Source organism: Dendrobium catenatum, unplaced genomic scaffold (genome assembly GCF_001605985.2).
Source record: "Dendrobium catenatum unplaced genomic scaffold, ASM160598v2 fragScaff_scaffold_1220, whole genome shotgun sequence".
Taxonomy (NCBI): Eukaryota; Viridiplantae; Streptophyta; class Magnoliopsida; order Asparagales; family Orchidaceae; genus Dendrobium; species Dendrobium catenatum.
Window position 1 is genome coordinate 9,132,019 of NW_021319682.1, and position 9,789 is coordinate 9,141,807.

General features: G+C 35.8%; 1 protein-coding gene across 2 annotated transcripts in view; it reads left to right on the forward strand.

The window, feature by feature from the left end:
- The window catches only part of LOC110101997 (DDB1- and CUL4-associated factor 8), a 32,111-nt gene extending 25,867 nt beyond the window's left edge, over positions 1-6,244 (forward strand). For both annotated transcript variants that reach the window (XM_020830117.2, XM_028699219.1), the window contains 3 exons: positions 4,262-4,405; positions 4,498-5,175; positions 5,728-6,244. In XM_020830117.2, coding sequence (XP_020685776.2) covers positions 4,262-4,405; positions 4,498-5,175; positions 5,728-5,928 — 1,023 coding nt within the window. In that variant the 3' untranslated portion in view covers positions 5,929-6,244. The remainder of the gene's footprint in view (positions 1-4,261; positions 4,406-4,497; positions 5,176-5,727) is intronic.
- The last annotated feature ends 3,545 nt before the right edge of the window (positions 6,245-9,789 follow it).

The following is a 9,789-nucleotide window of genomic DNA, read 5'->3' on the forward strand; positions in this document are numbered from 1 at the left end:
GAGATTTAAACTAAATTTCTTATTTCATATCCACAACACCAAATCACCGTCTGCATTTGAAGGCCAAAAACAAACCTCTAAAGCTAATCCTAGTAGTTGAAGCTTGAATGCTTGATGTTGTAGTAAGTGATTATTTGCTTATATTTTTGTGGTTGTACTAGATATTTTGTACTAAATATTTTATATTATAAGCTAAACAAGTTATCATGTCATTCATTTATTATTATTTGTCATTTTTAATATGATATTACATTAATATATATACACTATATAAAAAAATATATTGTCGTGTCCGCGCCGTACCCGTGTCCTATATTTTCAAAAAAAGCCGTGTCCCGTGTCCGTGTCGTGTCGTGTCCGTGTCGCCGTGTCCGTGTCCGTGTATCATAGCCCTCGGTGGGGAGGAGACGCCGGGAGGTTGCTGAAATTTCAAGAAAAATTACATAACTCTTTAAAAAATTATTATGGAGCAATTAAAATTTTAATCTTTGATTTATCAATCAAATTTTTTTTAATTAATCAAAAAATTAATTGAAATTAATTCATCGATTATTTTAAAGAAAAACTCGAGAGCGTTTGAAATTTGAAAATTTTAAATTCTGAGAGTTTTAAAATTCGAGAGCAATTTAAATTTTTAAAAATTCAGGAGCGTTTTAATTGACTAATTATAGCAACTATAAAATAAAAAATGCAATAAAAGGGAGGAGGGGGAGAGATCCACTAATCAACATATACTGCTCTCCAAAATCTTGTATAAACATGCTCTCAAAACTCTCAAACTCCCCAAATCCCTTATACAAACTCTCTCAACCTCTCCAAACAACTCTACCCACTTAAAATTGAACTCCTTGCAAGCTCTTCAAAGCTCCCCTATACGAGCTCCTACAATTACTTGTGGACTCTATCCCCTAAATTGTTGCAAGCACCGCTTGCCTGCAAATAAGCAATAAAAAATCAGTACATTATAAATAAATTAAATCAATGCGGGAAAGTGATAAATCTAACTACTGTAAGTGGAACAAAATACTATAAAACAATAAAGACTAAGTACGAAAAAAGCTAGTAGAGTAACAATGCTAAAAAAGAAAAAAATGGGTAAAGAAATGAACTACTGTAGTAGAAAAAGAGACTACGAGCGCAGAATGACTAAAACACTAACAAAGTGCCAAAATCCCCGAATTGTCAAAATCACAAATTCAACCAACTCAAACAAATTCAGAACAAATCTCCAAACAATCAAATTTAAATGTTTGGGCAGCCTGATTTACAAGAATTAGGTTGTAAGACCCATTATCCGGCAACTTTCATAGGAAAGCCATAAGCACGACCTTAGGAGGAAGTTTAGGTAAAATTGACCTAATTCCTAACCTCCAATTAAAACACCCCCGGCCACTTCTAATAGAAGTCGTAAGTCCGATCTCTGAGGGAAGTGTTTAGGTGATGACACAAACTTAGACCCCTTACTCGGGCATCCTAGTCTATAGGGTTAAGTTGTAAGACCCACTAGAGGGCCACTTCTAAGTGAAGTCGTAAGTCCCATGTGTTAGGGATATTTTTAAAACAAAATATAACAACCCTAACAATCTAAACTAAACAAATTAATGGGCAACTCCTAATTGGAATCGTAAGCTCCAAACTAAACAAATCACACGGGCAACTCCTAATTGGAGTCATAAGCCCCAAACTAAACAAATCACACGGGTAACTCTTAATCGGAGCCGTAAGCTCCAAACTAAATAAATTAACGGACAACTTCTAAGGAAGCCATAAGCCTTAACCCATATTAAATCAAATTAAAATTCAAACATTTGGGCATCTTAATTTAAAGAATTAAGTAATAAGACCTGCTTTTCAGGCTACTTCCTAAGGGAAGCCATAAGTCCTACCCAAATAATTTAAAACCTTCGGGCATCCTAGTCTATAAGGCTTGGTTGTAAGACCCATAACTCGGGCCACTTAGCTTACAGGGCTAAGTCGTAAGACCATCATTAGGCAACTTCTAAGGAAGCAATAAGACTTATCCAACCAAAATTCTTCGGGCTACCTCTAAAAGAGGCCGTAAGTCCCACTATCAGGACAACTCCTATTTGGAGCCGTAAGCCCAAACTAAATAAATTAATGGGCAACTTCTAACGAAGCCATAAGTCCCAACCCAAATTAAACTAAATTAAAATTCACAGTTTCACACACATCTCCACTTCAGTTTACTCGGGATCCCTGAGAGGAGGCTACCCATAGTTGCTACTCATATTCCCTGGACACTACGTTCAATGATTGTTAGTGTTGATAGACTGAAATCTATGGTATACCCGGGCAATGTTTAAAATTGCGTATTCGGGTATTGAGGCGTATTTCATTCGTGAGGCAAGGTGTAAGCCTCAAGGCATTAAAATCAAAAGATTGCGTAAACATAAAAAGATAAATTTTTTATATACTAATAACTGAATAATATAAAACATAAAAAACATAAGATATGAAGTGAAATCAAAATATCTCAATAATAAGACAACATGAAATATAGTTCAACTCAAAATTCTGTCTTTCCCAAATCCTAGTATTCTTTTCATTAACATATAATTCCAATTTCAAAAAATAAATGGCAATCCCATATCACTTAAAAACTTATAAATCATCAGCACTGTCATCACTAAGGGGTTCTTCATTTGAATCATTATTATGATGAACTGCTCTGTCCCCTTCCTCCTCTCCTATAGAGTCCAATGTCAGGCATTTACTTCAAGATTTATGTAAGTTTTAATATATATAGTGTGAGGCGTAAGCCTCATGCCAGTGAGGCGAGGCGGGCCTCAAGGCGAGCCTCAACCAAGTTGAGGCGCAAGCCTCGTAATAAAAACTCAAGGCGTAAGCATCGAGGTGTTTTTTACTAGAATTGCGCAAAGGCGGGCCTCAAGGCGAGCCTCATATTGCGCAATTTTAAACCATGTACCCGGGATGATGGAACAATAGGATCTTGATCGGGTTTACCTTCATCTTTCCCACAATTGAGACTAAAAATATCTAAAATTTATTCATCCTTAATCGAGAGTTCTCACTTACGTAGTAAGAGGGGTAATTAACTATGGGCGCTTGCGCTCATAGGAAGTAAGAACCCCAGATCTATAAACCCTAACACTACCCTCAAGGGAAATCTGGTTAATTTCAATCTGATTTAAAGGAAATGGAATCCTACGGCTGCAAAGCGGGATTCGTGCATTCGTGTCATTTTTCTTGAGCCAACATATGCGTAAGAGGAGTAATTAACTATGAGTGCTTACGCTCATAGGGAGTAAGAACTCATATCTAATTAAATCTTGACACTACCCTCAGGAAAAATCTGATTAACTACAATCTGACTTTAGGGAAATGTAGTCCTATGTTTACAAAGCGGGATTCATGCGAATGCATCATTTTTTTTAAGCATATACAAAACCATGGGATCTTGATCGGGTCTACCTCCATTTCCCATAAACGAGACTAAAACTTAAGATTTCTAAGCAATGCTAAAGTGATTCATCCTTAATCAAGAGTTCTCTCCTATGAAGTAGGAGAGGTAATTAATTATGAGGACTTGCGCTCATAGAAAGTAAGGACCCGTATCTAAATAAACCCGGATACAATCCTCGGGGAAAATCTGATTAATTAAAAATCAATATGTCTTAAGGAAAATAGAATCCTAAGCTTGGAAAGCAGGGTTCATGCCTAAGCGCCATTTTTCTTGCGCAAACACATAGAAGTGGCGAAGAATAGGTGATTGAAGTGCTACATACTTAAATGCTAACTGTTAGTTTATGACTTGTAAAGGCTTTTGCACGACATCCCCACGGCTATAATAGCTAGACTATTGTAATTCACCTTGTAAATTTAGAAATAGAAGTGCTACCGGTCAATCTTATATATGGTTAACTAGAACTAATAAGAGAAGGACAAAAAATCCACTTAGTCATCTAGATCCTTTGCTTGCTACTACAATTCATCTTTTGTGCCCTATTACTTAAATGGGCAATATGTGACTTAGCAATGTTAAGGATTTAATTTTGAGAGACCAATCCTCAATCTTGAATACCAACCGACCATATTTGTGGTCGAATTCTGCACATGAAAGTAACATTTGATTTTTTTTTTTTTTTTTTTTATTCTATGGAGGGTGTTTTTCTTGCTACGCGTTAGAAAGTCTTTTGTATTAAGGATTTTCCTCAAGTTGTTCTGTTTCTTGAGGGTTGAGGAATTAAGAAATATTTTAACCTTTTCTTTTGCTAATCAGGTGAGGTTTGGTCAAGTCATGGAGGATGGTCAAGTCAGCACTAGACAGCTTGGGATACATCGAGGTCGAGTTCACCAACTAGCCGTAGAGCCTGGAAGTCCACACATCTTTTACAGCTGTGGCGAGGATGGCCTTATTCAGCAAGTAGGAAAACTTGATTCAACCAGTTATCTTTTTCTCCTGAAATTTGGCTCAAGTGTGCTCCAACTTTATAAATGATAAATATTTAATTGCAGTTTGACCTGAGAAATGAAACTCCCATCAAACTTCTTACATGTTCTTCATTCTCAGAGAACAAACAGTCTATACGATTGAATTCCATCACAGTAGATCCAAGAAATCCTAATTTGTTTTCTACTGGAGGTTTTGATGCTTATGCCCGTGTCTATGATATCAGGAATTATCACTGGGATGTCTCAAAGGGTTTAGACCAACCTGTTAACAACTTCTGCCCTCGCCATCTGATTGGCTCTACCAACGTTCATATTACAGGGCTAGCTTATTCTAATAAGAGTGAGTTGCTTGTTTCCTACAATGATGAGCTAATCTACATGTTTCAGAAAGAAATGGGCATTTTTACACATCCAAAAACTATCCAAGCTGAGGCATTGCAGAACCTTGATCAACCACAGGTGTATTTTGGACATAGAAATTCACAAACAGTAAAAGGAGTAAGTTTCTTTGGACCCTGTGATGAGTATGTGGTGAGCGGCTCAGACTGTGGCCATGTCTATATCTGGATGAAAAAAACCGGCAAACTGTTGCGAATGATGGTTGGAGACAAGCACATTGTAAACTCTGCAGAGCCCCACCCTTTCTTCCCTTTCCTTGCTACCAGTGGATTTGATAAAAATATCAAGCTTTGGACACCAATGTCCAGAAGATCAGCTCCTCTTCCTAAAAATGCAAAAGAGGTATCAATTTCTGAACTTGGATTGAGATTTGGATGCATACCACTAAATTCCTTTGTATTTATATATTTGACACCTAAAACTATAAAATCTTTGTATCCTAATGAAATCAAAATATGGAAAAGTGCATTTTACTCAAAATGCAAATTAGAGAAATTGACATACATACGGCTTTATTTCATGCTATTTACATATCTAACATCTAAAATATTAATATTACATGTCTATCACCTATAGAAAACTTTAATATCAAATATACCACTTCTATAATTTATCATACCATTTATACCATCCTATAAACTTTAATATTTCATTCCATGCACCCAAATTTGTTCTATGGGCGATAGACATGTAATATTAATATTTTGGGTGTTAGATACGTAAATAGCATGAAATAAAGTGGTATGTATGTAAATTAAGTTTTAGTGGTATTTATGATCTTATTTAAAGATTTAGGAGATAAGATATATAAAAACATAGAAGTTTAATGTTATGTATGTAAATCTCTCTCTTTTAACCATCTCTTACTTTTTCCCTCCTCAAAATCGCACACAGATAATGGCAGCTAACAAAGGAGGTAGAGAAGTTCGGGCACGAATCACACTATCTCCTGATGTTGTAATGCATGTATTGACGCTCCAGAGGAGGCAAGCCTTGGTTTATCGTGAGGCTACTCCTACAGAAGCTGATTCTGATAGCGATTCAACTCCTGAAGAGGGCTCAGCTGCAGATCCTACTGAGTGCAATATTAGCTGAGGATCTCTGAATGTTGTCAGCCTCTGTCTTCATCTTCATTGAAGCCATGAAAAACTTGATAGTTCTGTTATGCAGGTCTTCCTTCAGGCTTTGTTTTTGATGCTGTGAAGTGATGAGAAAGGAAAGAAGATAAAGGTTACTTGGTTTCTCTTCCAAATGATCTTTAGCCGTCCATTTCCATTTCAATTTACTCTCCTTTCCGGGAGAAATTATTCTATTCGGATGCCGAACGTAACTCTACATCCGGAGACCAACCAGAATGAGCCACGTCAACAATACCGAGTGTACTGAGCTGTGGTACCGACGTCCGACGTGACTCGTTCTGGTTGGTCTCTGGATGATTCTCTTCCAAATGATCTTTAGCCGTCCATTTCCATTTCAATTTACTCTCCTTTCCGGGAGAAATTATTCTATTCGGATGCCGAACGTAACTCTACATCCGGAGACCAACCAGAATGAGCCACGTCAACAATACCGAGTGTACTGAGCTGTGGTACCGAGCCACGGAACCGACGTGACTCATTCTGATTGGTCTCCGGATGACGTCATAATAATTTCTCCCTTTTCGAGAGCCTGAGCTTATTTTGTACAGGAGTCTTCAGCCATGGCTGGAACAGAAGGGTGTAGAAATAAAGACAGCTTTCGAAGTCTGGTTACCGTGTCTGGATAAATTTTGTTAAATTTGTCACATGATTCTGTAATGAATTCATAGCCTACTTTGTTGTTTGTTGTGAACACTATAAATGTTCAGCAGCATCCAAACTAATTTTCTTCGTATCACGAGCTCCTTTATATATTAACTTCAAGTTGAGCAAGCCAATCTTGACTCATAATCAATAACTTAAATCAATTCATTTAATTTTATTAACTTTTTTTTTAATGCTTAAATGGTAGAGAGAGAGAGATTTTCTTGGGGTTATTTCATTTAATTTTCTTTAAATTTTTATGTATTTTAAGTACGTTATAAATTAAATATGATGTATTTAAGAATAATGAAGATTGTTTTTTTTTATTGTAAAATTAATTTAATTATTTTTTAGTGTTTGATTGATTATTTAAATGAAACAAATTTATAATAATATATTATTTATTCATTTTTATTAAAAATATCTTTTATGTGAATTTTTTTGGACTATGACATTGAGCAACTATTTGAATGGCCACAGAGTTTTATAAAATTGATTGTAAAGTTGTGGGGAAAATAATTTGTTTTGTTTGTGATAAATTTTTTTATTTTTTATAGCAATTTTTTAGTATAAAAATTTTTGAAAGAACTGAAAAAATTGTGGCTAGAAAGTATCTCAAACAAAACCTTCCTTAATTTGGTCGCAAAATAATTGGTTTCTACCATAAGAATTAAAAAAAAAAATTATGAGAAAATAATAGCTAAGCAAAATTATGATTGATGTCTTAAAAGAAAAATAGCTTGAAAGCAGTTCCAAATGGACAATGAGAAACCACAGGGATGGTGATAATGATGGTTGGGGGTGTATTGGGATGTGGGTGGCAATGTTAAGGGTGTCTCCAACCAAATTCCAAATGGTTGTAAGGCGTAGTTGGTTTGCTCTATTCGAATGAAAAAAAAATTGCTAATCAGTGGAGGGTGAACAGGGCCACTGTTCACTTACGTGATTTTCTGTCTCAACCCGATTTGTCGAAGAAACGTGCAAAAGAGGAAAAGACGGTTACCTTCACAGAAGCGTGCAAAATGAAGTTTGATTGGAGATAATCACGGCATTTTTGAGTTTCTCTGTATTTTGAAGTGAAAAAGGAGATTTTTGATTTGAGATGACCTAATAGCTGATGTTATAAATGGAGGATCCAACATGATTGTGTCACAAAGCTTCATTTCAATTGACAAAAAAAAATGTATTTCAAGTGCGGCAGCAAAGTATTTGCTGGTTATTTTTATGAGTAATGAAAGCTTCTCTGCCTTCTTTTCCTTGGAAATATGTTGGTTCAGGAGTCAGCATTTGTAGTTGTTTGGCATTTAAGCAAACACCTATTTGCAGAATATTTTTTATCTTTTGAAAAGATAATGAAAAAAGTTTGTCTATTTCTTTCTTCAAATACCTCCTTCGCCAATTTTTTTTCTTTTTCTAATTTAAGTAATTTTAATGACACATTTACATAAATTATGTACATAAATCCAAATTTAAGATCTTGTGTGGAAAGCCTATGCTGATAAGATAAGCTGCATTGCCAAAGCATTAATTATACAAAACAGTAAAAGAGCACGTGATTTTTGAATTTGCACTCTAGCCAAAAAGAGAAGCATATATTTTTATAATTATTTTCAAAAATATGCATTTTGATAAATTAAGCTAAATTTTCATAGTGCTCTAAAATTTTAGACATGAAAGGGGGTTGGGAATAAGGGTGTAAGTGAGCCGAGTCGGTTCAAGCTCAACTTGTTAATGAGCTTGCGAGCCAAGCTTATTGAGTTTCGACCTTGAGCTCGAGCAGAATTTTGAGGTCGTTAGATTATCAAGCTCGAGTTCGATCCTGATGATGCTCGGAACGACTACTTGTCGAGCAGCTCTTTTAAAAGCATAAGGCTGAAGGCGAAGAGTTGGAAGGCACATATATGTGTGCGAACCATGAAAGACGGAAGTGCAGGTGGAAAACAAAGCCTAGGCGTCTGTGCATGCAAAAAATATAGCACAGGTGTTTGTGCGTGCGAAATGCGGAAGACTGAAGATGGACTGGCAGATCGCGGAAGGCTCATGAGCTTGTTTTCAGTGGCACGAGCCAAGCTCAAGCTTGCCTTTTGAGCTTGACTTGAGTTCGAGTTGGGAATTTGGCTCGCGGGTCAAGCGATTTTTTCCAGACTCAAGCTCAACTCGACTCGCTTGCACCCCTAGTTGGGAGAGAGTTTTAAGATATGTTGAACTCTAGAGTTCTACTTGACTTTTGTCTCACAGTCATCCCTTGACTGCTATTGTCCAGCTGTCATCTCTTGGCTATCGTCATTTGACTACCGACAATTATTGTCTTGTCATCTCTTGATCACTGTCATCTGACTTAATTTATTTTCTTAAAAATATTTCTTTTTAGTGATCACCTCATTTAAATATATATAAAACTATTGCTCTAATTTAGCATAGTGATTTCAGTTTAAAGGGTGAAATGTGAGGACTATGATTCACATAATTTAGCTCAACTTTAACAACCCGAACCTTCACCTTTTAGATAAAGAGATTTAGGCTTCGTTTGGGACGATTTTTTTATTGCTTTCTAAAACGGAGTTTTAGTACAATTTTTTTTATTTTTTACTAAAACTCCGTTTTAAAAAGCAATAAAAAAGACGTCTCAAACGAAGTCTGAATGTAAATGATTTTCTTTTTCTTTTCCAATTAGCATCATTAGAACATCTCGTTTGTTGGAACCTTAATCAAATTAAATCATAAGTCATGAAATGTTGCTTTCAGTGCAAATCAAGAAACCTCCGCTACTCACAAACTTTCTATATGCACGCTTTCAGGTCCACTACCTATTTATGCTTTTGCATAACCTAAACCTAAAATCCTCTAACTCTATCAACCTTCACTTACCAAAAAGTGCTTATTCTTTGTTTACTCCACCATTGCCACGCGCAATACTTCATTTTATTGAGTAGAAATGGATGCACAGCTTTGGTTTTTACTCGAATTTTTATTTTTTTTCCTCTTATGAAACTAAACAAATGGAGTCATGAGCTAAAATTTTTACCCAGTTCAATCTTTGAGCTGATTTTGAGTTGGGGTTGAATAAGATTGTGTATCTGCCTGAAATTAGCTCAACACACACACACACACACACACACACACACACACACACATATATATATATATATATATATATATATATAGGGGTGTCAAT